Source organism: Tupaia chinensis, unplaced genomic scaffold, assembly GCF_000334495.1.
Source record: "Tupaia chinensis unplaced genomic scaffold, TupChi_1.0 Scaffold140218_1, whole genome shotgun sequence".
NCBI lineage: Eukaryota > Metazoa > Chordata > Mammalia > Scandentia > Tupaiidae > Tupaia > Tupaia belangeri.
Genome location: NW_006200097.1, coordinates 1395742 through 1423379, shown reverse-complemented (window position 1 = coordinate 1423379; position 27638 = coordinate 1395742). Strand labels below are relative to the sequence as shown.

The window sequence follows — 27638 nt, the reverse complement described above, 5'->3', positions numbered from 1 at the left end:
GAGGCCAGATAGTGGCGCAGAAGAAACACAAGGCACTGCAAGGCCAGCCCCCGCGGGAAGGCTGCAGGTGCACGTCTGAGACCTCCCTGAACGTGCTGGGCACACGGGCCCGTGATCCAGGGATGGCCGAGGCTGGGGGCACTCTCGGTGTGAGGGCTCTGCTGTGGACAAACATATCTGTCTCTCCTTCTCTTTGCCTCTCGCTCATAGAAGGAAGAAACTTAAGAAAACAAGGCCTCACAAACCATGAGTTTCACACAAATAGAAACAAACATCAGTTCCACGTCACGTCAGAGGGAGCTCTTGTTTTCTTCTGAGAGACGGCGTGTGCAGCCTATCAGATCAGAGCCAAGAGCTATCTACATTGAACCCTGAATTCGCAACCTGCCTGACCCGCCGAGGAGCTCCCTCTGCCGCTCACAAGGTGCTGGGAGAAGAGCAAAGTGAGCGTACAGATACCTGTTTCGTGGCTCAATGATTTCCCTTTACTCAAGTCAAATCTCTTCTCATTCTCCTTGCTAAAAATGTTTTCCAGGTGCGTGCATGCCACAATTTTTTTGCTGGAGAGAGACAGAGAGAAAGAGGGGGAGAGAGAAAGAGGGGGAAAGAGAAAGCACCACCTCCATAAGGAAAAGTCACACTAAAATCCTCTTCCTCCATTTCTCCCTCTTTTCGGGCATGCATGCACACTTGCCCAGTGTGTTTTTCAACCCGCTGGGTCCTGGACTCAAAGCATACAGCCAGGTAGGATCCACCTTATTTAATCACCAGTTTGTGGGCGGGTCCTCTCCTCCTCATTTGAAAAGGTCAGTGTTTCTCTGCAGGGCCGCCGTTGTACTGTGTGGTCAGAAAAGTCATGGTGCATTTTTGCATCCAAAGGACGTCCTGACTTTTCAGAAAACACAATCCTTTACAAAGGGCTCTTTCAAAAGCTGATGGAAAAATGAGCACGATAAAAAATTATGTATGGATTTCAAAACATTTCTCACCAAAATAAACTCACCCTTAAATCTCACGAATTTTTGAAGTCTCCTCGTTTGAAGGAACTACATTATTTGAAACAAAGGTGTCCCCCTCGTGACTGTGGTGGAATGGTGCCAGGGTTTTCCCACACAGGGCTGACTGCACGACTCTAGAGGGCTCCATTCACACGGGAGACTGCAGGGCACGTCAGCATCACTGCACTGCCCCACGCAGTGTAGGCCTGAACGACCTTGATGGCTGAGGTGCTGAGCCGCACCTTGAACAGCGGGATCTTAAGAAACTCAGTTAAGGGGGTTGACGGGTGGTGTGGTAGTTAAGGGCACTGGACTTCCACATGGCCGACCACAGTTCGAGACTTGGACCTGGTGGCTTTCTTTCTCTCTCTCTTGCTCTGTCCCTCTCTGGTCAAATTAAAATAAATAAAGTTCAATAAGATAATTATTAAAAAAAAAAAAAAAGAAAGAAACTCAGTTAAATCGCCAAGTCTTGGTATGGGCCATTGCGATCATGTTCACAGGACAGATGAGGAGGAATTGAGATCGTGTGGCAGAATCAGCAAATCTGCATGGCCACAGGGGCTGGGCAGGTAAGTTAAATGAGCAAAGCGAGCTCAGAGAGGCAATAGGGAAATGAGGGGGACTTTGACAAACTGCAGAGCGTTCACCCTGTCTTCTCAGCTCTAGCCGATGATAGTATTCTAGAAACGCTGGCTCAGAGTTGCCAGAGCCTGCTTTTCTCTTGTTCTTTTTTTTTAAAATAAAATCCAAAACCAAACACATCTGTGGTTGAGGTGTAGCCCTCTGAAAAGCGCAAAAGGGCTTTATAAGTAATAAGGCGGTCTATACATTTAAAGGGCATCACTGTGTGTCTTAAATAAAGCTGAGTCAGTCCATAAGAGACTGCTGTAGAGGTCTGTCTTGCATCTCTCCTCTCTCCTTATGACACCTACCACCACCATCACGGGGGTCCATAACCCACTCTGGGTCTGGCCATAGTGAATGTACCCAACTTGGTGGGGGGGGCGGAGAAAAACCTTCCTGGGGACTGTCCTAGCAAGAGCTAACAGAGAAACTTCCCTCTCTCTCTGTCTGGAAACAAGGGAATAAGGGTGAACATTCAAGCTACCTATGACCATGTGCCATGCTATTTGAAAAAAGACCACCTACCCTAGAGAACGAAGACCACATAGGAGTGATGGAGCTCTGTCATCAGTGGTGGAGTCCCTGATAGCAATAGGCCTTTTTCATGTTTGTATTTATATGTTCCAGTAAATGTGAGACTATGCTATTTTTTTTTGGAGAGGTTTTGGCTATAGGGCACACGCGCTTGCCAGAAAGACAGAGAGAGACAGAGAGACAGAAAGACAGAAAGTGAGAAATCACGTGCACACACACACACCCGCCCCCAGCAGGGATGGTCACACGGCAATCCCTCCGCCTCCATTCTCCTCCTCTCGGGATCTTGGGCACGCAGGCACACATACCTGGAGCGAATTTAAGCCACTGAGTCTGGGACTCGAACTGTGGTGGATGGGAGTCCAGTGATGTAGCCATAATGCCATCTGCTAGTCCCTGAGACTATGCTATCTTGAGAGGAGTTTCTGTTGCATACAAAGGAATCCTATGCCATCTTGACGTGCCATGGCTAGAGACAAGCTTCCACTGATTATCAATGCATCCTCATGGATTAGATTCACAGGTAAAGGTGACAGAGCTAAGCAGTGAGCCCTGGGAAGCAAATGTGGCAGGAGAGCTCTTCCAGGGAGGGCTAGCCGGAGCTGTGCAGAACTCTCTGTGTTGATTCAGGTACCACAGCCTGGGAGGTCTCGTCCAGATTGGTCAGCTCGGAGGTGGGCTCTGGTCAGCTTCCAGAGTGATGGTGCCATTCTAACAGGGTCACACAGGACACACGAGAGATCGAGAGCAACACGACAGTGACTTTTCACTAATTTATGCAGAGCAATAGAACTACCCAGATGAGGTCACTTCCATTAGCACATTTAGTACATTATGTTCTTAAGCCACACAGGAAGGCCACCTTTTCAAATTTGCTGTGATAAAGCATTGGCAAGTGGTTTTGAAATGGATGCATGGAGATGCAGGTCCTGATCAGAAGGCTGTTTGGTTATAATAGGATTGAAACGAAGTGTTAGGTAAATTAATGACATTGGGTTACAGTAACTTGACACATTCATTTTACAGGTCAGGAGATGTAACCTTCGGAATTGAAACATTCTAAGTTCAAGTTGCCACAAGTTCCCCTCTCCTGGATAGGATTCATAGGGTCATGATTGGCATCTATCTCAGCGATGTCCCTTTCTCTGCCACTATAGATTTGGAAGTAGTGATGTGGGTCAGTCAGCTGGCTGCCAGTGACTTGAGTCAGCTCGGGGGCATGGACTGTGTGTATCTCTTCCCAACTCGGCTTTGAATGATGTTACATCGGCAGCTTGAAATCAGCCATGGTGGGAATATTTACACCACAAAAATTGGCAAACATCCAAATCAGAGCTTTTCCCCTGCACCTCAAGCTAGGGCTGGTTGTTCACCACTGCTGGTTATGAGTGTGATAGGCCTACCAGCCTTGTTCATTCTTTCAAGTGTTCTTTCTACTTTTATCCATGATCATCTGATTATACTGGGCACTTAGAATTTTCGTGTCCTTATTTCTAAGCTCTCATTTTATAGCCAGCCCTGATAATAAAGAACTTACCTTGGGTGAGGCACCAGGCCCACTGGATGCTGGTTCAAGACAGGCACCTCTTGGCTCCCAGTACCGTGTTCCCAGCAACTTCTGACCTATCAAAACAATCCCTTGTATATAGGAGTTGTTTCCAGCTAGTGGGGAGGATTTCCTAAGATCACTTTCTCTAAGTTGCTGGTATGCCATAAGCATTCACTCTCCTCAGACTGTGTTGCCGTAGCTTACAGGAAGGGTGCCAAGCAATGAGATTTCTGAACACTGCAGGCTGCTGGGGAGTTATTTGGGAGCAAGGAACATTGCTGACATTTCTTAAATGCTCTCAGCTTGGCCCAGAAATTCCGCAAGCCTGGAAATAAGCAATACTGGGGGTGATGATGGTGCTATTTCCAGCACTAATCAGTCACTGTCCTTTCTGATACTGTCCCAGGAGGTTTCTCTGACTTTTGGTGACTCTTAGATAGGAAAGATAAAACTCTAACAGAATTTCTGTGACCAGTGATAGGAAAGGACTTGTCAGAAAGCAGAGATTTATTACCTGCTATTTGACAAGACTGAGAGATGGTCCGCTCATCCTCCTCTTCTAGTTGTGCAAATACACCAATGATGACATCAGAAAAGGTGCAATAAGTCACAGAAGGAAACCCAAGTCTCTCGTGTCCTAGGAGCACCTGGGACCGCCCCCCACCCCATTGCATCATTTAAAAAACAATTTGCTATAGGATGTGTGCACTTGCTGAAGAAAGAAAGAGACAGAGAAGAAAAGTGAGAAATCACCCCCAGTGGGTGATTGTGGTATGGCCACACCACAATCCCTTCTCCATTCTCCTCTCAGGATTTTGGACATGCACACATATGGACCCAGCATGTTTTTCAAGCTGCCGAGTCCAGGACTTGGACCAAAGAGTCAGCCATGTGGGATCCAGTGCCTTAACCACCGTGCCACCTGCTGGCCCGCATTCTCTGCTTTAGAGCCTAGGCTTTCTCACTTCCTGGACTTCTGCTTCAGTACATAGTGAACAGAAGGCATCTAGATATGCCTGTCAGCAGATTCTTGGGGAAATACACACTGGGTAGAACTTCCGGAAACATAATCCTGGGGGCTGCCGTCTGGTGTTTCAGGGGCAGACAGCTCAGTGACAAGCCTGGGCTGGCCTTCAGTCTCCGGGCCATCAGGGGAGGTTTGGAAGGCACCTGCCAGTTCTCAGAGACTCACCTATGACTTTTCACCCCCTGGCATTTGTTTCTTGTTAGTTCTTATTGTTAAATGACTCATATGGCATTTTCTATTTCAGTATCTATTAACCGAAGGACTCAGCTGACTCACACAGGAAAAAAGAAAATAGGCAGAAGCGAGCCAGCCAGTGGCATGGCGGTTAAGGTGCTGGATCCCACACGGCCGACTGTGCAGTTCGAGTCCTTGCATGGTGAGAGCCAGCATCGTTCTCAGTAGCTAAAATGTACACATTCGCTGTCTATTTCACTCTCCTTCAAGAAGTAAGGTTCTTCAAAAGCTGAATCTCAGACAGAGGACTCAATGATGTGGAGGCCTGGAGAGAAAAAAATCCTCTCCAGGGGCTGGCAGGTGGCATGGTGATTAAGCTGCTGGACTCCCACATGGCTGATCACAGTTCAAGTCCTGGACCTGATGGCTTGGTTTCTCAATCTCCCTCTTTCTTTCTCTGGTCAAATTAAAGAATAATAATATATAAATAAATACTGGGTCATCAGAAAAGTCATGACGTGTTTTTGCATAGAAAGACATAGAAAAATACGTCATGACTTTTCCAATAACCCAATAAAATAAATATGAAAACAAAACCAAACCAAAAACCCTCTCCACTCCAGAAACCAGAAAGGCACATGCCTCCCTTCCTAGATAACGCTGGAAGCATGTCAAGTCTTTTGATACTCCAGGTCTGACCCTCACCTGTTTCTTCTGACTCATTGATAGCACTGACAGCTCTGAGGGTCTGGCTTCCTTCGTTTCATGACCTCAGTTTCCAGATGGTACTTTGACCCTGGTTTTTCCAGCTCTGATCTAGAAACACCCTGATCTCTGAGGCAACTCCCGGTCAATTTCATCCAAGGTGATAGATATCATTGCCAACAACAGCCATCACAACCGTGGGCATTTCCCAAGCACTTCGTATGTGCCAAGCAACTCACAGCCTCCTGGGGTAGTTATTCCCAGTTAGGCCTATTTTATAGATGAGGAAGCTGAGGCTTTGGGTGGTAAGTAGCCTACCCAAGACTACGCTGTTAGTAAGTGGTGAAGCCAGGATCAGAGCCTTGAACCCATGGAGGATAATGGGTGGTCATGAGTGACTTCTTCGTTGCAATTTAAGCTTAAAAATAGAGTGTGACTGTTAGAAATCAGAGAGCAGGGTGGAAATACCTATAGAAAGAGAGCATGAGAAGTCTGAGCACTCATTTATGAAAGCCAAGCAGCCTGGCTTACAGTTAACCTTGAGAGAAGCACGTACTGTGTTGTGAGCTCAGGCAAAATGCTGAGTAAGCCAGACTCACCACTAACACCCCACCCATGCTGGAAGGCTGCCATGAATGACTGCCACTGGTACCCCAGAGGGGGCGCCCTACTCAAGGGCATAGAGATGACCCGCTCCCCTAAAGACACTGCTTGTTATTTCTCTCACGGTGGGAGCTTTGTAGTGAATAAAGAAAAAAGAGTGTTTCTAGAATTTTCAATGTGATTGAAGACCAGTGAAACAATAAGCCTTTGGTGCTTAATTATGAAGAACTTATCACAAATACTTTATGTCCCAAATAGCTTGTCAGAGAAATCACATTGGTCTAAGGTCTGTTTCACTTTATCCAACCTTATCTGCTTTTTATGTGTGACTCAGCATTTTTAAAGAGTTCTTTATTTCATTTTATTTACTATTATTATTTTTAAATTTGCTTGCTATAGGTCACATGAACTCACCAGAGAAAGACAGAGACAGAGAGGGCGAAAGGAAGTGAGAAACCAAGCCACGCCCCCCCACCCCCCAGGACTTGAACTATGATCAGCTATGTGGGAGTCTAGCACCTTAATCACCATGCCACCTGCTGGCCCCATAACTCACGATTTTTAGCAAACAAACAAAAGCCAATGGAAACTGCTTGACTGAATTTGAGTCAAGAAGGGAAAAAGAAAAGCCGCACAGATAATTCCCAAACCTTATTTCAACTATTCCCCAATTAGATACATGACGACACTGCTAAGGAGTTGTCCATAATTATTTTATTGAGCATCTGCAAGGAGACAGCGTTGTACATAGCTTAAAAAGGTCAAGTTGACTTGCCATGCTCTCTGTAAAGGCTTCCCTCATCCCCGAGGTTCTGTGAGTTCTCCTGTGTCCCAAGGAGCATGCAGCCAGTGCCTTACCACAGCACTTGCCATGATGCATCACCATGATCAGTTGTACCATGTGCTCTCCCCACCAGATTTTGGACTCCTCAAAGACGGGATCTGTGTGTTGTTCATCTCTGCAACCTTCACATCCACATGAATGTGTGATGGATGAATAAATGACAGCATGAATGAAGAGTGCTTGCTTCTGCTTCCTTCTCCCGGCTCCCTAGACTGTCCAGGTGGAAGTGCTGATGCTGAGGAGGAAGCCAACATCCAAAAGGCACATGGAAAAGAGGCGTATCCGAAGGTGTGGCTGACCCACAGGCTAGGAAATCAGCTCCATAATAATGAAGTCGGCCGACTTCCTCAAGGGCCTGAGAAAATCAGAGGGCCACAGCATAATCTTGAAGTCAGACATGGGGTTCATCAACCCCAAACTTCCATCTCAAAGTTCAAAGTAGCTCAGTGGGCCAGGCCAGCAGTCCAGCCTCCTGCTGGGGGTACAGGCTCAACAAAGCCAGTTCTAGTGAAGCACAGGCATGGAAAACAGCAGTAGTCCAAAGACAGAGTCCCAGCCACCTGACCCAAAGGATATTTTTGGTTCCTATCCCTTCTTAGATTTCAAAAAAAGTCATGTAAGAATAAATAAATAGATAACTAAATAAAACGACACTTGACAACTGGATGTGAAAAAAAGACATTTCTAAATGCTTCTCAAGAAGCAGACTGGATGTGTTGTTCCTTGCATGGTGCCAAGGGTCTTGGGCTGCCATGAATGCCCTCATTGGACCTATCAGCATGAAATCTGTACTATACAGGTCCCATGGGATGCAGTAAGCATCATGTGATGTTGTACACGGAGGGCTAATTGTTTTCCTCACACACGCCACCCCAACCGACTAGTCAGGGCCTAGAGTCTGTTTGATGAGTGAGAGGATTCTGCCGTGGTCCAGAGAACCTGCTGAATAGGAGCACACGCTCCCCAAGCCTACTGTCCCAGGTGTGATGGGACATGTACAAATGACCTCGGCTCCTAAGTTGCCCTAAGCGAGCCATGAATTGAGGTCAAGCCTGTTGCCTGCCTGACCAGCCTTTTCTTTCATCTGTCAGGATTCTTTTTCTTTTCTTTTTTCCTTAAAGAGAGATTTTTGTTACAGGGCACATTCGCTTGCCAGAGAGACAGAAAGCGAGAAATGGCCACACTGCAATCCTTTCTCTTTCATTCTTCTCTCGGGATTTTGGGCACATATGTACACATACTTGACAGAGAAAAGAGGCGTATCAAAGGTGTGGCTGACCCACAGACTAGAAAATCCCAGTTCGAGTTCAGGACTCGAATTACAGTCGACTACATGGGAATCCAGCGACATAACCATTATACCATTTGCTGATCCCAACCCACCAGGATTCTTGACCTGATAGTACCATGCGAACCCTCACCTTCCCATTTATATTCATAACCATTATGCCATTTGCTGATCCCAATCCACCAGGATTCTTGACCTGTTAGTACCGTGCGAACCCTCACCTTCCCATTTATATTCACACTGCTGAGAGAAAGGGAAGCCCAACATTTTCATGGTCACAAAGAGAAGCATTGGTGAGACACTGCCTAAGGTTCTCAGGCAAATCCAGTGAACTGTGGTGCTCTTCCTCACCAACTTTGTCTCACAACTTGATCAGGAGAGAGCTTGCCGGCTGCTGTTCTTCTTGAGGTGCAATTCTATTATCTTTCTGCAAAATGTAGCTTGCTACACTCTCTTTTCTCACGCACTAGTCCCATGCAAGTGTCGGACACATTGTTCTCTCTTTGTTGCCTTTCTGAGCTCCGAATATCTGCCTGTTTTTGATAAACAGTAGGCTGCACTCTCAAGGTCGGTATTTACACTTGGCCCCTTTCATACTCATGCAACTCTTTAGAACACTTAGAAGAATCCAGAAGATTCCATCCCGGCTATGGAAAGCAGGACAAATCTTGTTGTCTCTTGATACCACTTTTAGTGCAAAATTTAAAATAATAAGTGCCTGATCAAAAGATTGGGAATTAACTCACATTGAACTTGCATCAATGGGAAACATTCTGTTTTCTAGCCTCGATCATACTATAAATATAATTCCCCAAGAGATAATCATCTTCAATTTAAGAACAGTGTTTTACCATAGTGTGTATTTACACAATGCATTAGAAAGATCTACTGTGTTGCAGAATATGGATTTTCATATTAGCTAACATGTGGGTTTTTAGCTCCATCTTGTCAGCCAGAGATTTAACACACGTCACATTAACCCATGTCAGGCTGGCTGGGATCTCCCCACATCGACAGCACCAACCGGGAGAAGGGCTGACACTCTTGTGTTCTCTTCTTTACACCATTCGAGTGGCAGGGAAAGTCACTGCCCTTGCATTCACACTTGGCTTTGCCACCTTTGCTATAAAATGCTTACCATTACCTAAAGGAAAACGCAGCAAAATTCAACCAGGAGGGGGAAACATCCTTACTGGTCCTCGGGAACCATGGAAAGCCAAGGGATATAGCAGCTTCTATTTCCCTGTGGACACTATTTAACAGAGAAGCCTTGTCTGCACTTCAAGGCCAGTTGAGTAGGGAAGAAAGAAAAGCAAATGCTAAGTTGGCCGAAGATATTTATATCTGTTTTGTCTTAAGTCTAAAGAGTAATAGAGGAGCAAGATTCCTTTCTTTTTCTCAGAAACCCTTTGGTTTAAAATTCTTTTGATTTTATTTCATTTTATTATTATTTTTTCTTTTACTGCCAGAGGGCACATGCACTCACCAAAGAGAAAGGGAGAGAGAGAGAGTACCCCTAGTGGGGCAATGGTCATGCCACAAAATCCCTTCACCTCCGTTTCTCCAACCTGCTGGAATTGGGGCACACAAACACACATGCCTTGCGTGTTTTTCAAGATGCCAGGGCCAGGATTTGAACCACAGTGAGCCATGTGGGAGCTAGCTCCCCTAATCCCAGGCTGTAGGTCTGGCCCTAAAGTTGTCTTCTTTCTAATTCCCTCTCTGTAATGTTTAGTGATCACAAACAAACACCATATCATCCATATCATCCATATCGAAGTGAAAAACAGAAATTAGTAGTGGCTTGGAAATGTGCACCTCTCCCTGGAAAGCGATCATCCACATCAGAGTGAATAACAGAAATTAGTAGTGGCTTAGAAATGTGCACCTCTCCCTGGAAGGACTCAGCACGTGACTACACCTAGTTCTGCCCTGAGCATTTCTCTTGGGTCAAGTCTAAATTGCACTATCCTCCTTTGCAAAAACAGGCAGTCACCCCCACCAAAGGTGAAAATATAATAATTAACAGTGAACAGAGACCCATTATAAAGATGAAATAATCCAGCTTTTTCTATTTAAAAATAAATCAAATTCACCATAACTGAACACTCTTAGTTTGTGAGTTCTATAACTCCCCAGAATTGTCAAAAGTAACCCGGTAGCCAATCCGTTTGCAGACACTAAAAACAACCTGAAACAGGCCACCCATGGTGCCAAAAGCAGTGTCAAAGAGCAAAGAGACAGTGCCACCAAGTCCCACTGCGATGTCCTTGCACACAATTGGAACTGCACTCATGGTGTACACAGGGAAAGTGGCCACGTCTACAAGGACGCGAATAGGGATGCCCAGAATGCGGCACACGACCTTCAGCACGCAGCAAAGGATCCGCAGAATGGCCCTGATGACCTTGACAACAACCTTGAGCACCTTCCAGGGTATGCTCACCAACTCTTCCCCAATGGCCATGAAGTAGGAGACGGTGGCTGAGCCCAGGCGGTAAAGGCAACCTTCTATGCCATTAATCACCTGCTTGGTGACATACCACAGGAAACAGAGAATGTTCTTCAGGATTGCTACCACAAGGTACGAAATTAATTGGAAAAGCTTGATGAACGGGGTAGCGATGAAACCCAAAAGTTTTCCCAAGAAGCTACCACTTCCCTCGGCTCCCTCTGGAGGCAGCAGAGCCGACCGCTTGCTCCTGGGGCTGGAGAGAGGACTAGTACTCTCCTGAGACTGCACATTTCGCTCTTCATCCTGGACCTGATTAACCATTTCTAGGATTTTTTTCATTTTCTCAGTGTCTTGCTCAGTTTCACCACAGTTGTTCTGGAACAGCTGAGGGTTCAATGGAAGCAGTTTCTCAAGATCTTTCACCATCACATCTTCTATGATGTCACTGTCCTGGGCATGCTTAACAAAGCCCATGGCCCAGCCTCCTCCAGGGACAGCACAGCAGGCCGCCAGCCAAACCAACCCTGGGACCGCCACTCTGTCTCTAACTGTGTGTGTGGAGGGCACTGCTCCGGTGATGATATACAGGTCTTCCCCACTGCCACACTGCGGGGCCAAGGCCCGGTTCATTAGGCTGTGGAGGTTCATGTACCACCGTTCCCGGAAGGACTGGGTCATCGGAACTGTGTTTGTCAGCGTGAACGTGGCCATCTGGAAATCGCTGCTGAGGGAGAACGGGTACAGCTGTCCTCTCTGGTAGTCAGAATCCAGGTAATCTGTATTCAAGGCTTGCTTGCTTCCCAGACTGTTCACAGAGGTGATGGCCTCAGCCTCATTAATCACCTCCCCGAGGCTGCTGTTGGGATCATCAATCTGAAAGAAGAGAAGAGTGTTGAGATGCATCTCTGGTCATGGCAGAAAGGGAGCACTTGATCCATCTGCCAAGATGCTTGATAAGCCCCTGATACTCTATGACTCTTTTTTTTTTCTTTTAAAAGATATTTAATTCTTTCTAAAAATTATTTATTTTATTTTATTTACTATTAGCATTCTTCAGTTTGACCAGAGAGAGACAGAGAGAGAGCGAGAAAGCAAGCCACGCAGTCCAGGACTCGAATCACAGAGGCCATGTGGGAGTCCAGCGCCTCAACTACCATGCCGCCTGCTGGCCCCCAGTGCTCTATCAATCTAACGCCTGGGTTTGGAAGGGCATGGTTTTCTGGTGCACACCCTTCACTCAAAGCATCTTGAAAACAGGCTGTTTCCTACTTGGCTCCCTGTGTCCACCCCAACCCATGCACTGCAATAATATCCCATCACTCACACACACCCACCATCATGACATTCTTTATAGCACTTCTGCAATTTATGTATTTCCTAACTCTTCTTTGGAATATTTTTTCATAAGATTCATAGTAACCATAAAGATGAAAATAAGGGAAAATAGATCTCAACAGGCCCATAAAATCAGAACCCGTAGCTCAGATAATCAACCACTAATATCGGCTGCAATTTAATACACATGTCCTTAATAAAGGTTTAGACATTTGGGGATAGATACATGAAAAACAATCAACTCAGAGCATTTAAATCAAAGAGGGCAGTCCAGCCTTGGTGGCAGTCTGCACAGATGAAATCACATGGCCAACCATAGTTTTAGGAACCATGGTCATCCTAAAAACATGGGGGTGCACACAGGTCCAAGATTCTGACTGGGTGGAAGGCTGTGGGGAGAGGATCATGGCGTGAGGAGACCCCCGTTGAGAGTACCTGTCTCTCTCTCTGCTGTGCTTCCTCCCTCTCTCATACACACACACCTGCTCTCTCATGAATAACAAAAATAAGTCAAATGAGAGAAAAAACATCATTTGGGGTCAATTATTAGACATTTCCCAGGCAAGGCTAGAATTAAAATGAGACCAATAGCTATCTGAACTACACCTCTCCGTAAATGCCATTATTAAAAATTCACTGTCTGTCTTAATCAGTATAAATAAGTGCTCTAGCCTAATTATAATTAATATATATTCTTTCTTGGTGTTTTTTACCCTCTTTTATCTTATTCTTTATCCCCTCCCTCAACTATAAACATATATTTTCATATCAATAACCTGAAAGAAAAAAAACAGAAAGAGCCCAGGATTAACCTAGGGCTCTTCGGGTTGTCAGAAAAGTCAGGAAGCATTTTTGCATAGAAAAACATAGAAAATAGGTCATGGGAACCAGCAGTTAGCGTAATGGCTATGTCGCTGGACTCCCACGTAGTCGACCGCGGTTCGTGTCCCGGACCTGGTGGCTTAAAACTCACGCCGGGCGTGTGTGTGTGCATGCCCAAGATCCTGAGAGGAGAATGGAGGAGAAGGGATTGCAGCGTGACCATCCCCCCTGGGGGGTGATTTCTCGCTTTCTGTCTCTATGTCTCTCTCTGTCTGTCTGGCGAACGCACGCGCCCTACAGTGAAAATCTCTCAGAAAATAGGTCATGACTTTCCTGACGACTCAGTATGGTTTTATCTCCCAAAGTAGACTGATAATTCCTTGACAGCAGGGACCATCCAAGGGCACAGGGTATCACAGGAGCCAAGCCCATGCTCCGACGTGTGACAGACACACGGCAATGCGGTCCAGCCTCCAGTTACCGTTTTTGCCTTGGCATGGTCCGCGTGGCAGTATTTACACCCGGTGCAACCTACAGACATTTTAGAAAAAGAAGAGAGAAGGGGAGGAAGCTTAAGTATGTTTTTCTTTGTTCTTTCTTTTTAGATTTCTGTCATAGGGTATGTGTGCTCCAAAGAGAGAGAGAGAGAAAAGAAGTGAGAGGTCACCCCCGGGGGGATGGCCAAACTGCAATCCCATCTCCTCCACTCTCCTCTCAAAATTTTGGGCATGCATGCACACGCACACAGTGTGTTTTACAAGTTGCCAGGTCTGGAATTCGAACGGCACAGTTGGCCATGTGAAATTTGTAATCATGAAGAACTTGTAATGATAGGGAAATAGATGCTATTATGCTGAAAGAAAAAGCAGAATATAAAATTAAGTGATCACAATTTTTTTAAGCCTAAAAATATGCAAGAAAAAAACTTCAGAAGGAAATGCATGAAATGTCCACAGTGGTGGTTTAATTCCTGGAGAAGCAAATGGTATTTTCTTCCTCCATCACCTGGTTTCTCTCCCAGTACCTCCCTACCCACATCGATCCTTCGATTATTTATAATATACGTTGTTTTCAGGAGGAAACAAACTAATTAAGTTATTGCTAATTGATTCTCTAGAATTTGAGAACTTGGCTAGTGAAAAGAAAAAGAGAAGTAGCCATGTGAGATGCTAACAGGAACAGCACGCCCTGTGAACCCACGGCAGACCCTGTGGTGAGTCAAGGCCACAGAGATTGTGTCACACTTCTTGAGGGACACCGGGTTGTGGATTTCTCCAGCTCTGTAACAGCAAATGCAGGCATTCTTGCCCATGTACAGGGTAGTGAGGGCAGCGGATGAGTAATTCAGTGTGAAAGCAGGAAGATTTGCCGAAGCTTAATGGAGCCAGCTCCAGGCTGACCCTATTGTTAGCCTTAAAAGGAGCAATGATCCTAAATGCTCTTCCCTCCCACCACATCCCCGTGTGGAACACAGATAAGAAGCTCATTCATTTTGCAAAGCTTCCGTCTCTGCTCCTTCATAGCTGAAATATACACCCAAAAGGAATATCAGCTTCATTTCTGAATCATGAGATCAAGATGTGGTAGAGCCAACTTCCATGAGGTCTTGGACATAAGGTCAGAGGCTATTTTCATTGCCAGAGGGCGCAGGTACTTATCAGAAAGAGACAGAGAGATACAGAGAGAGAGGGAGAGAAAGCAACCCCAATGTGGCATGGTCATGCCACAATCCCTTCTACTCCATTTATCCATCATGTCAGAATTTGAGGTATGCACACACATGCACCCTATTCTTTTTTTTCTTTTTTTTTTTTTTGAGAGGTTTTTGCTATAGGGCACGTGTGCTCACCAGACAGACAGAGAGAGGCAGAGAGACAGAAAGTGAGAAATCACCTAATCACCTCCCAGGGGGATGGCCACGCTGCAATTCCTTCTCCTCCATTCTCCTCTCAGGATCTTGGGCACACACACACACGTGTGCCTGGTGTGAGTTTTAAGCCACCAGATCCGGAAGCGAACCATGGTTGACTACATGGGAGTCCAGCAACATAGTCATTATGCTAACTGCTAGTCCTGAACCCGTGTTTTTATAAGCAGCCGGGGCTGGGATTCAAATAGATTCGAATCATGGTCAGCCATATGGGATCTGGCTCCCTTAACTGCTAGGCTACAGGGCTAGCCCTAAGGTCATGGATATTAAGTTGTCTATTTCTTCCTGTTGAGAAAGAGTCACTCCCAAAGTTCAGAGCATGGTCTCCCTAGTGCCATGGTCAGGGAGACTGAGCTGGGTGCTTCTGCATCCTCTGAGACCACTTGAGTTTATGGGGCTCCAGATTTCTGCCAAGGGCCATGCACCTGGTAACCAGCCTTTCTACCCACACTTCACAGGTACATAGAAAATGGGCCAGGATGGAACTGCAATGCCTAAGAAGGCCAGGGTCTACTTCTACAGCGGGCCCTCTGACCTCCACTGCCCAGAGCCTTCCTGGGCAGAGTGGTAACTAAGGTATACAGGTACGCAGGCTGCCGACAGCACAGCCTCCCTCTCCTTCCTGCTTTCTTCCAAACCCCATGTCCATGGTCCCTGTATTCTTGTGAACCCCAAATGTAGCCCTCTGGTTTGATAACAAGGTAGAATATAGTGTTTGAAATCAGCACAGAATGCTTGCTTCTAACTACTGCATGACTGGAAAAGTTACTTCTCCATGTCTTAGTTTCCCTATCTGGCAAACTGGGTGAAAATAGCTTCTGTACAATGTGATATTAAAAACTGTTCATTGGCAGTTCAAAAAAACATTAGTTGGGGATGAGCGGTTAGCATAATGGCTATGTCGCTGAACTCCCATGTAGTTGACTGCGGTTCGAGTCCCAGACCTGGTGGCTTAAACTTACACTGGGTATATGTGCGTGTGTGTCCAAGATCCTGAGAGGAGAATGGAGGAGAAGGGATTGTAGTGTGGCCATCTCCCCTGGGGGGTGATTTCTTGCTTTCTGTCTCTCTCTGTCTTTCTGGTAAGCGCATGCACCCTATAGCAAAAACCTCTAAAAATAATAATAATAAAATAAAAAAGAAAAAAATAATAATAAAAAAATATATTAGTCTCCAATCCCTCACCCCATCACTACCAGTTAAGTAAGTGGCAGGGGCACAGCATGCTCTGAGTTCAGTCTTTTTTTTCCCCCTTGAATAGTATGGTTTTTATTACTAGTCATACCTTTTCCCTCTTATGGATGCCACTGTGCTACCTGCCTCTATCAGGGTTGAAAAAAACATACTGCACTGTCAGTAATCTCCTTTTCTCTCTGTCATGGAATCAGTGAAGCTTTAAGGTGGCTGGGAGGGGAGCTGTTACCTGAGCTCTCTGGTTGTTAACAGTTCCCAGACTTGAGGAGAGGTGTAAACAGGAGATTCAAGACTGCCTCTACTGGGGGACCAGCAGATGGTATAATGGTTACATCTCTGAACCCCCCCCCCCATGGTCAACTGTGGTTCGAGTCTCAGACCTGACTACTTAAATCTCACACCGGGCACGTGTGTATGCATGCTCAGTATTCTGAGAGGAGACTGGAGGAGAAGGGTGTGGTCATCCCTCCAGAGGATGATTCCTCGATTTCTGTCTCTTGTCTCTGTCTCTCCAGCGAGCTCATGACCCTATAGTAAAAAATCTCCCTCTCAAAAAAAAAAAAAAAAGTAGAATGCCTCTACTGGTTGGCCCTCTTGCCTCCTTTTTTACCTTTGTCTAGGTCAGACGGCAACTGAGCCACTAACCACAGTCCCACACTGGCAGCACAGACAGTGAGCAAAAGGCCATAGTAGTTTCCATGGCACTACCACCCTTAGAAACTGATCGGTGGGATGGTCCACAGGAGCTGCTGTTCCTATTAGCATCTCCTTTGGCTACTCCCTTCTTCTCTATGCTAGAAAGAGTAGCAAACAGTAGTCAATCAAGTGCAGCATATCTTCTGGGGAAAACCTGTAAAATCAACCTCCTCACCACCATCTCTTCCACACCTACTCCTGAGTGTAGTTAAATGGTTAGGACGTGGATGCTATGTAGATAAATTGGATAGCTTAACTGGATGGCGGACTGTGTTGCTTAAGACCTCCTATCTTTAGCACTCGACTCATTCATGTTTCCTCCTATAATGATGGCGCATTGGAAGGATAAAAGGCATGGGAACCCAAGGGAAGTTGACCCAACAGACTCCATAAAGATCCAGGAATTGTAGTATAGCTGGAACTAGAAATGGATCCCAGGCAGCTCTTAGGGAATTTTGTCAGAAGCAGTCTGTGGTTGAAGCTAATTAGATATTAATGGCTGTCACTAATGAGACACAACTTTATCCAGTCTGTCAGACTTTTTCTATCTTTCCTACCCGGCTCCTTCAAATACTTCCTCTAGAGTATTCTCTACTTCACGGTTTCCTCTTACTTATGCTGCTGTTCGATCATAAGTTTACACATGGATCGTCATGATGTCTCTAGCCACTTGTCATATAATTAGTCTTCCATTTTAGCTTCTTCTGTTACCTAATGTTGTACCTCAAATGCTGAAGAGACAGAGCCTGCCTTAAGCAGTTTATCTCTCTATACTATGCCATGGAAGAGCTGTCCTTAAGTCAAATACCCACTTATCTCAAATTAGGTGGGAGCTGGATACCAGATAGAACTCTGGTGACTCACACTGGGCGGCTTCTCCATCAAGGACAGTGGCTAAGTCAGGTATTCTAGGCTTATTTTGACTGTAATGGCCTTCCAATAATACACTAACACAATATTTTACTTACAAATAAACCAGTGCTGATGCTATTAGGCAAAATTAAAACACGAATAAATAGTAGATAAATTTCCCAATGTTTTTCTAATTCAGTGTTAAACTTCAGACAAAAATCACAACAGATGTTTTATAGAAAGACACACCAATCTTCCATGAACTGTTTATACTCTTTGGAGAACACAATTAGATAAACAGCAAAGCCTTCCTTCCCATCTTTTCCATGTGTTATTTTTTATCTCATTATCTTTCTATACTGCTTTCTTTTTTCTTTATCTTTTTTTTTTTTTTTTAGAGATTTCTGCTACAGCATGTGTGTGCTCTCCAGAAAGACAGAAAGAGACAGAGAGACAGAAAGCGAGAAATCACTCCCCAGGGGGGATGGCCACATTGCAATCCCTTCTCCTCCATTCTCCTCTCAGGATCTTGGGCACGCACGCACATACGCCCAGCGTGAGTTTAAGCCACTGGGTCCGGGACTCGAACCGTGGTCAACCACATGGGAGTCTAGCAATATAGCCATTATGCCAACTGCTGGTCCCTCTATACTGCTTTCTAGGTGAATTCTTCAGATCTAACTTCCAATCTAACTAAATCCCTCTTTACCTGTGTTTAGTCTTCTTAAGCTATTTGTTGCAAGTTATGGGTTTTCTCCCCATTTTAATGACTTTGTTTATTTCCTTTCCTAGCATTTCTATTTGGTTTTATTTTAAATTTTCTTGTTTCTTCTCTTGTAGAATTTCCTTTACATTTCAATAGTTTAAACAAGCTTATTGTAATGTCCCCTTAAGATTTTTTTTTAAGAATTGTTTAATTTTATTTATTCATTCACTTATTTTATTTTGACCAGAGAGAAGCATAGAGAGAGAGGAAGAGAGAGAAAGTGAGAAAGCAAGCCACCAGGTCTGGGATTCAAACCGTGGTTGGTCATGTGGGAGTGTCCAGCGCCACGCCACCTGCTGGTCCCAAGATTTCTATATTTTATCTTTTCAGTTTATTTTGTTGCTTCTAGTTGTTGACTAAAGTCGCAGGTATAGTTTAGTGCTTTGTAACTTTTTAAAATTTAATTAATTTATTTTTTAGGTTTTTGCCATAGGACAAGTGGATTTGCCAGGGAAAGACATTGAGGGGAAAGTGAGACTCCCTGGGACTGATCGCTAGGCCACAATCCCCTTTCCTCCCTTCTCCTCTTGGCACTTTGGGCACACATGCACATACACCAAGCATAATTTTCATACTGCCAGTTCTGGGACTCAAACCATGGTCACCCTATGTGTGAGTCCAGAACCTTAACTACCATGCCATCTGCTGGCCCCAGTACTTCGTATTTTTGGTAATGAGTTTATCTTCATAGGATGTCCATGGCGTTTTGTTTGTGGTTTTGGTTTTGGTTTGGGGGGGGGGGCAGAGGTTTTTGCTATAGGGTGCATGCACCTGCCAGAAAGACAGAAAGAGAGAGAAAAAGACAGAAAAGAAGGTATCACCTCCAGGAGGGATGGCCACTCTGCAATCCCTCCTCCTCCATTATCTTCTCAGGATCTTGGGCATGCACACACACGTGCCCAGCATGAGTTTAAGCCACCAGGTTGGGGATTCAAACCATGGTCGATTACATGGGAGTCCAGCGACATAGCCATTACGCTAAGTGCTGGTCCCATCCAAGGTGTTTTTTGGTTTTTGTTTTTGTTTTAAAACAAAACAAAACAAAAACAAAACAAAAAAACCCTACAAAATCCACAAAAACCAATGGGACTGTTTTTTAGTTGCCTCTGCCAGAGTCCTATCAGGACACAATGATTCTGAACTAGCTTCTGGTTATGTTCTCATTTCAGGGACTCCATAAGGAGAAAGCAGTGTAAATTTGGACCCACATGAAGGGAAGCCCCAGGCTGCGTTCTGAAGGGTGACTATTTCCATTTATGACATGGAGTGGGAGGCTGCTTCCAATAATCTCCTGCAGTAGAGTTTCCTGCATGGTTCCTGCCTGCAGCACTTTCCCAACTCCCAGCTTTGCTCAGTGAGCTCAGCTCCACTTCCATGTCATGAAAGAGTATGTGGCTTTGGGTTCTGTCCCCAAGCCTGCTAGACCCTAGGATCCTTGTGGCTTCCTCCACATAGTTTTGACTATTGATTTCTTATATATTTCTGGCACCTGAAAATTTCCCCTTTTCGGAACTCTTGTACACTGTTGGTGGGAATGTAAATTGATCCAGCCACTGTGGAAAACAATATAGAGGTTCCTCAAAGATCTAAAAATAGAACTCTCATTTGATCTAGCAAACCCACTTCTGGGCATCTACCCAAAGAACAAGAGAATGCTCAGTCAAAAAGTGCTTGCACATCAATGTTTATTGTGGCATTATTCATGATTGGTAAGATATGGATCCAACCCAAATGTCCACAAACAGATGAATGGATTAAAAAAGTGTAGCACATATACTCCATAAAATACTATTCAGCAATAAAAAATAACAAGATCCTGGCAAGTGATAGAAAATAGTTGAACATGGAAGATTTATTGCTGAGTTAAGTAAGTCAGGCTATGAAAGAAAGATATTGTATGTCTCCACTTAACATATACTGTTAATCCACACTCTGTGGTAGAGATTGAAATATTGGAGGGCATAAAAGAAGTAAAAAATATATATATATATTTTTAGTTAAATTTGTATTTACATATATTATTTAGTTAAATTTGTATTTATATATATGTTTAGTTAAATTTGTATTTTAGAAAAAAATAAGGGGGGACCAGCAGCTAGTGTAATGGCTATGTTGCTGGACTCCCATGTAGTTGACTGCGGTTCGAGTCTTAGACCTGGTGGCTTAAAACTTGCACCAGCCGTGTGTGCATGCGTGCCCAAGATCCCGAGAGGAGAATGGAGGAGAAGGGATTGCAATGTGGCCATCCCCCGTTTTAAGCCACCAGGGCTAAGACTCGAACCGCAGTCAACTACATGGGAGTCCAGTGACATAGCCAAATTTGTATTTATATATATGTTTAGTTAAATTTGTATTTTAGAAAAAAGTAAGGAGGGACCAGCAGCTAGTGTAATGGCTATGTTGCTGGACTCCCATGTAGTTGACTGCGGTTCGAGTCTTAGCCCTGGTGGCTTAAAACCCACGCCGGGCGCGTGTGCGTGCGTGCCCAAGATCCCGAGAGGAGAATGGAGGAGAAGGGATTTCAGCGTGGCCATCTCCTCTGAGGGCGTGATTTCTCGCTTTCTGTCTCCCTGTCTCTCTCTGTCTGTCTGGAGAGCACACGCACCCTATAGTGAAAAACCTCTTAAAAAAAAAAAAAAAAAAGAAAAAAGTAAGCGGAAATTCTCTTTTTTCAGATTATTATTATTATTATTTTAAACATCCAATTGCTATACATCATTTGATTGTAAAGAGAATTTACCTAACAGTTTGAATATTTTTAAAGTATGCATTTGTAGTGGGAGGAAAAGAATTCCACATCTGCTCAGGCATTTGACCAGATGTTTTCTCCATGGTCTCAGAAAGAAGTTTCTCCTAAAGTATGCTTTGTTCCCTTTGAAATCTCATTATAGATTTGTCTTCCCAAAGTGTATGTGCTTAGCATAAATCTCTTCTTTTGTATTTAGACCACCTACTGAGCAAGTATTTGGCATAAGCAGAGCAGTATTTTTCAATACCTTTACAAATGGTGCCAAGAATTTTTAGGCTCAAGTGCCTCCCTCACTAAGAAGGCTCCAAGGACACCCAACCCTTTCCTAAATCACATGTCTAGTTTGTAAACAATCTGATTCATCTCACTATAGGATGAGAATCCCTAATTGAAAAAATCGCTAAAATCCAAAAGCTTTTGAACACCAACATGATGCCGCACGTGGGAAATTGCATACCTCATTGTCATGTGATGGGCTGCAGTCAAAATGTAACAATACAAAAATATTTCATAACATTACCTCAGGGTATGTGTATAAGGTACATCTGAAACATAAAGGAATTTTCTGCTCATACTTGGATCCCGTCCCCAAGATAATGCATTATGTTGAGTCTTCAGGAAAGTCATGATGCAGTTTTACATAGAAAAATACGTCATGACTTTCTCGACGACCTAATATATATGCAAATATTCCAAAAGAAATCTCAAATCTGAAACACTTCTGGTCCCAGGCATTTCACATAAGAAACACTCAACCTGCAAATCCATTGCATTTTCTGTTACCCAGGACTCTTTTGTCTGTCCATGCAGGTATTTCTGGCTTCCTGAAATTTCTTCTCATTTGATTTTGCATTTTATAATTTGCAGTCATCCAAAAAACTTAACATTTCATCATGAAGTCACTTTACCATACCATTTATAAAAAATCTATTAAGACCCAGGACCTTATAGTAGCCTGCTAACTCATCTCCACTAAGAGAAATATCCATTGTGCTAACTTGCTCCCTGTTTTTAAGACCATTTTTAAGCTTTGACAAATTTTTCTTTATGGCCGCAGGATAACAAATGTTATAATAACCCCTGTTAAAGAATCATCTGAAAAATCTAGGTAAAATCAGTATACAGCTCATCCTCATTATCATACCCACTTAAATCACTGGGACCAGAAGATGGCATAATAGTTACATGACTAGACTCTCACATGGCTGACCATGGTTCGAGTCCCGGACCCAGAGGCTTTAAACTAATTCCAGGTGTGTATACATGTGTGCCCAAAATCCTGAGAGGACAATGGAGGAGAAGGGATCATGGTACAGCCACCCCTCCTGAGGGGTGATTTCTCGCGTTCTGTCTGTTTCTCTTTCTCTCCAGCAGACACACACACCCTAAAGCAAAAATCTCTAAAAAAGAAAGAAAGAAAGAAATCTACAAAACAACCGAGGGTACCTTAGTAGGCGCTCATATTCTTGAAGAGTGCTGAAGTGTGGGTATGTATGCATGTGTGTGTTTGTATAACTCAAATACCTACCTTGTGTATGGGAAATAGTAATCGTATCTGAAGAAACAATTTTAATATATCCTTGGATACATGGTCACATAAAGGGCTGATGTAGTTTTCCACACCCTCTACAGACATAGTTTAATGATCTGGCTATTGCAATTACAGTAAATTACTGACAACAGTGCTCCCTAAAGACAAAAATAAACCTATGATGTAAGAGGTAATTTCAGATTACAATTTCTGAATTACACCTGCCCTTTTGCACACACCACCAACCTTTCTGTTTGGTTTCCCAGTGGGTGGAATCTCTGGGTATAGAATAACATACAATGCTCTCTTTCTAATCCACCTCCCAGCTGACCTAGTCCCCCTGGACGGCTGATGTAATTTGATACAGTTCCTGTATTTAATGGAAATTTTTTTTTCTAATCTCAACATGTTAAGTAGGTTTTAGAAAAAATGAGCTTCCCCCAGCTTCCTGCCCCATAAATACTTTTATAATAAATTCCTTTTCAAATTTAGTACCAAGAAAAAAATTGTTTCTCTCGATGAGCTGGACTGTTTCCTTATCCCAGACAGTAAAAACTACTTAAACCCATGGGGTTTCTTTTTTTTTTTTTTTTTTGCTTAGGAATTCAATGAAGGGAGACTTTCAATTTCATGATAATATGCAAGTAAGGGGAAAAACAGGATGGAAAATTTTAAAGGCGTAATGGAGGGGAACTATTCACCCATGCAAAATGTTATTAAGCCTATGTCACATTGACTAGCCGTGTAGGAGGCGGCCGCCGCGAACAACAAAAGCAACAACCACGCTTGCTGACTACTGTGTGCCAGACACGATCCTAAGGGCTTTGCATCTATTTTAAATCAGTAAGTAGCGGAGCTATTTCCTCTTTTGTAGTTTGTTTATTTATTGGGGCGTTGGAAAAGTCATGATGCGTTTTTGCACAGAAAACCAGAAAAAAACACGTCATGACTTTTCAGACGACCCAATATTTATTCTCTGAGTGAGAGAGAAAGAGAGTGGGGGAGGGGGGCACCCTCAACAGGGTTTTGATGCCAGAGTCCACACCACCTTTAGCCAGCCTTGCATCAACACGTGCATGCCTGGCACGTTCATGGAGGTCTCTGGGCATGAACGCAACACCTTCCTGTGTGGATGGGCATTGCAGAATGGCATGGTTCACGGCTGTGCCACTGTCTGGCTATTTCCTCATTCAAAGTCATCACGACTATGTCCGACTACTATGACCTTTTGACAGGTCAGGAAACTGAGGCACATCAACACTAATAACTTGCCTAAGACCAAACAGTTAGTATGTGATGGAATCAGGGTGGAATTCAGGCAGTCCAGCCCTGTAGCTGGGGTTCTTACTGTTTCATATGCCTCAGAATAGGTGTAGGAAAGAAAACCATCGAGAAAACCTTCATCTATGTTTGGATTGAAGACACAGACGAGCACATAAGTTAAACAGAGAATCAAGATAAAAACCACAGTGTTACCCATCCTACATCAACCATTAACTGTACGGTCGAAAGAAAAAGGACAATGGGGTCTCAGAGGCAGAAAGGACACAGTCAATGCAATCAGAGAAGGCTTCTTGGAGGAAACAAAACCTGAAGTGGGACTTGAAGGGTGTACAGGACTTTGATAGGCTTAGCAAAACAGAACGGTGAGTAAAGGCTTAGCAAGATTTCTACACAAAGGCTGGGGCAGAGATAAGCAGCCTGTGAGACAGGACTCTGAGTGAGAAAAAGGCCAAAGGTGTCATTGGGAAAGATAGCGGGGACGAACTAAGATGTGGCAAATACTGTTGCATCCTATTTACCCTACAAGGTAGGCATTGGCACCACCTCCATTTGACTCATGGGAAAAAGAAACAGGTACGTCACCCAACCAGTTTGTGGAAGAGCCCAGGCTTAAGCTCAGCTGCTTTGATTCCAAAGCTCCTAACCACATGCCCAGAGCACCTCAAGCTTGGAATGAGGAAGGGAACACTCAGAGCCACAGCATGGCCACTGCCAGAGGACAGGGGACTGAGACGTCAACTGGAAAGCACAGCTGGGGCTCCACGGAGACTTGGTCACCTAGTATCATGTCAAGCATTGAGGGAGGAGGAAGCTTCGTCTGAAGGAAGACCACAGTGAGTGCCAACTGTGCAGAGAGGACAGCAAAACATGGAGGTAAGGCATAGCTCTGATGGTTAGAGACCAGTGGTGACGGAGGGTCCAGGAAGGATGACAGCTGGTGGCAGTGACTGGACCTGGGCAAGAGGAAGCAGCAGCAATGGGCTTCTTGTTTGAGATGTCTTTCAATGAAGGCAGGGGAGGACAGGGCCTTTGCTTGAGGAATGAGAGGTTGCAAGTAGAAGCAAAGATCGTCTCCCCACCCAAGGCGTAGGGAGCTACATGAGTCTCTGCAAGCGGAGCACCCTAGGGCCAGTTACTTGTGACTTGGGAGTATCTCAGAGAGAACAATCATACAGCAAAGGGCTGGAAAAGCAAGGAGTTTCTGAGCAGAGCCCCAGTCCCTGAGGACTTCCGGGCTGTAAAATCCATGCAGACCTCAGGGGCCGGAGTCACCTGGTGCAGATCTGCCATGGGGAGTGGGAGGAGGAGCTCCTTGTTGAGAACCATCCTCAGGGAACACAACAGAAAGCTCTGGAGCTAGTCAGCACCAGCTCTGCTCACCAGCCGCCTCCACTCCTTCTTGTCCTCACGTCCACCCTTTTCTCAACTGTTCTGGGGCTGGAATCATGCCACTTTCCCAAGCTTCTTCTCTACGAGTTCCTTTAGCTCCCTTTCCAGCACTGACTCTGTACAAACATTCAGATGCCACAAAGGATCCCAAAGGCCAGATGACTAAAAGGCCAGGTGTCCCAGCTGAGACCTCCAGGACCAGCCAGAGGACGGGCAGTCGCCCTGAGTGTAGACAGAAGTGACATAATGTCTGAGGTTGTACAAGAGCATGAGGCGGCTTTGGAGAGGGCATGGGAGGATGGGAATGGAGAAGGCTGCAGTGTCACTGAGACTGGTTTTGAAGAATACGTGTGCACCCATAGGCACACATGTACCCACAACAGGGGACTTGAAAGTCACCAGAGAAGGTGGAACTGAGCGTGTTGGAGAGAAGCTGCTGTGCAGTCGCCCCTTGTATTATTTTTTTTTTTTTGAGAGAGATATTTTTGCTATAGGACGCGTGTGCTCCCCAGCGAGACAGAAAGACAGAAAGAGAGAAATCATCCCCCAGGGGGGATGGCTATGACTCAGTCCCTTCTCTTCCTTTCTCCTCTTGGAATCTTGGGCATGCACGCACACGCACCCGGTGTGAGTTTAAGCGACCAGGTCCAGGACTCAAACCGCAGTTGATTACATGGGAGTCCAGTGACATAGCCATTACGCCAACTGCTGGTCCCTCACCCCTTGTATTTAACAAACCGTAGGCTCCTGAGAGGTTAGGGTCATCTGTGCAAGTCATTATGAGCATGTGCCTGGTGGGGAGGGTGTTGGCGGGTACGCGCCAATCAGTACGCTGGTGCTCACAGTGGCAGGAATGGAACAAGAGGAGTGGGTAGCAAAGGACCGTACTGGGCACACATGGAGAAGAACCAGCCTAGGCTGAGGGAGGAGCTGGGGCTGGCGATATCTCAGGGAAGCAGCGGTCAGCTTCTCTGCCAACAGTGGTGACCTGGTGGCCAAGGGGCCAGCACAAAAAGAATAGAGAAGGTCTATAAGCCTCCTGAGGTCCCCACGCAAGGAGCCTTGCAGAAGAGAAAAGAAAGGCCCTGTGGAAATCAACTGGGATACCTGGGCAGGGCAGCTCTGGCAAGACCAGGGTTCGAATGTGTACTAGAGTAGCCCTGGCAGTGCTCTGTGGTCCAAAGACAGGAGCAGAGAGAGAACCCAGCCTAGGTGCGGTGGCGGGTGTGACGGGGGTAGCCTTGTCACTGCACAGACTGAAGTCCCTGACCTCAGGGACCAGGTAGGCTGGTGCCAAGCATTGCGGATGCCAGCTGACAGCGCTGTTAACGTAAAGAGACAGCGGGTGCAGGCGTAGGTGCAGGGAGAAAGCGTGGTTCGCGGTAGCAGGGAAGGGGAGAAGGCCGGGGGACAGGAGCAGTGTGAGGGCAGCTGCAGGGGGAGGGACCGGGAGCAGGCAGCTGGTTTGTGAGTGGGGGCAGCGCCAAAGAGCCGGGGAACAAGGCCCACTGACTTCAGAAGACTGACCCCACTGCCCTGAGACGATGTCAGCCCCACCCCATTGAAGGGTCAGGGCCAGAGTTCAATCCCTGTGTTCTCACACCTAGCACGAAGGCCTGGAAGCGACGGCGTTTTTGAAAGAATGATCTCATTTGACCTCTACGACAATCTCCCAGAGCACGTAGGATTTTCTGCAATTCGCGGGTGAGGCTCCAGGGAGAGCTGGCTTTCCTCTCACTCACGTGGTAACGGTGGCCTTACGGAAGGCCCCTCGGACCGGTTATTAAACTTTGCCGGGGGTTCACCGTAGAGAGGGCAGTTTCCTCCCCTGCAGAATTCTAAGTTGAGACCAGATAAGCACATGCAGGAGATGACTGGGATAAGAGCCCGTGGTCGGGAGATGACCTAGTAAGCTCCTCTGTAGCTTTGGGGCTTGTTTTATATTCCAAGAGTTAAATGACAGGAGAAGCTGAACAGGGTCATTTCCAATTTTATTACACACACGCACACGCGCGCGCGCACACACACACACACGGACACACGGACACACCTAGGGATATAATTGAGATAAGCTCTCACTCCCGTGGCCTGCCCCAGGTGGCTGCAGGCCCCTCCTTTCGGGGAGACCTGAGTGCAGCCGGTATCCGTGCACGAGATAATCTCAGGGCCGGACAGCACGGGCGGCCTGTGCATGCCACACAGGGCCAAATGAGTTAGATCTGAGGCTTAGATAGGTCCTAGGAGAGCCTGCTTACCCTGGAAAATGCCCCACGAGGGAAAGCGCTG

At 45.5% G+C, this 27638-nt stretch overlaps 1 protein-coding gene across 1 annotated transcript in view; it reads right to left on the bottom strand.

The window, feature by feature from the left end:
- Positions 1-9892: 9892 nt before the first annotated feature.
- Positions 9893-27638, bottom strand: part of ENDOD1 (endonuclease domain containing 1) — a 40645-nt gene continuing 22899 nt past the window's right edge. The window contains exon 4 of the mRNA XM_006162596.3: positions 9893-11677. Coding sequence (XP_006162658.1) covers positions 10475-11677 — 1203 coding nt within the window. The 3' untranslated portion in view covers positions 9893-10474. The remainder of the gene's footprint in view (positions 11678-27638) is intronic.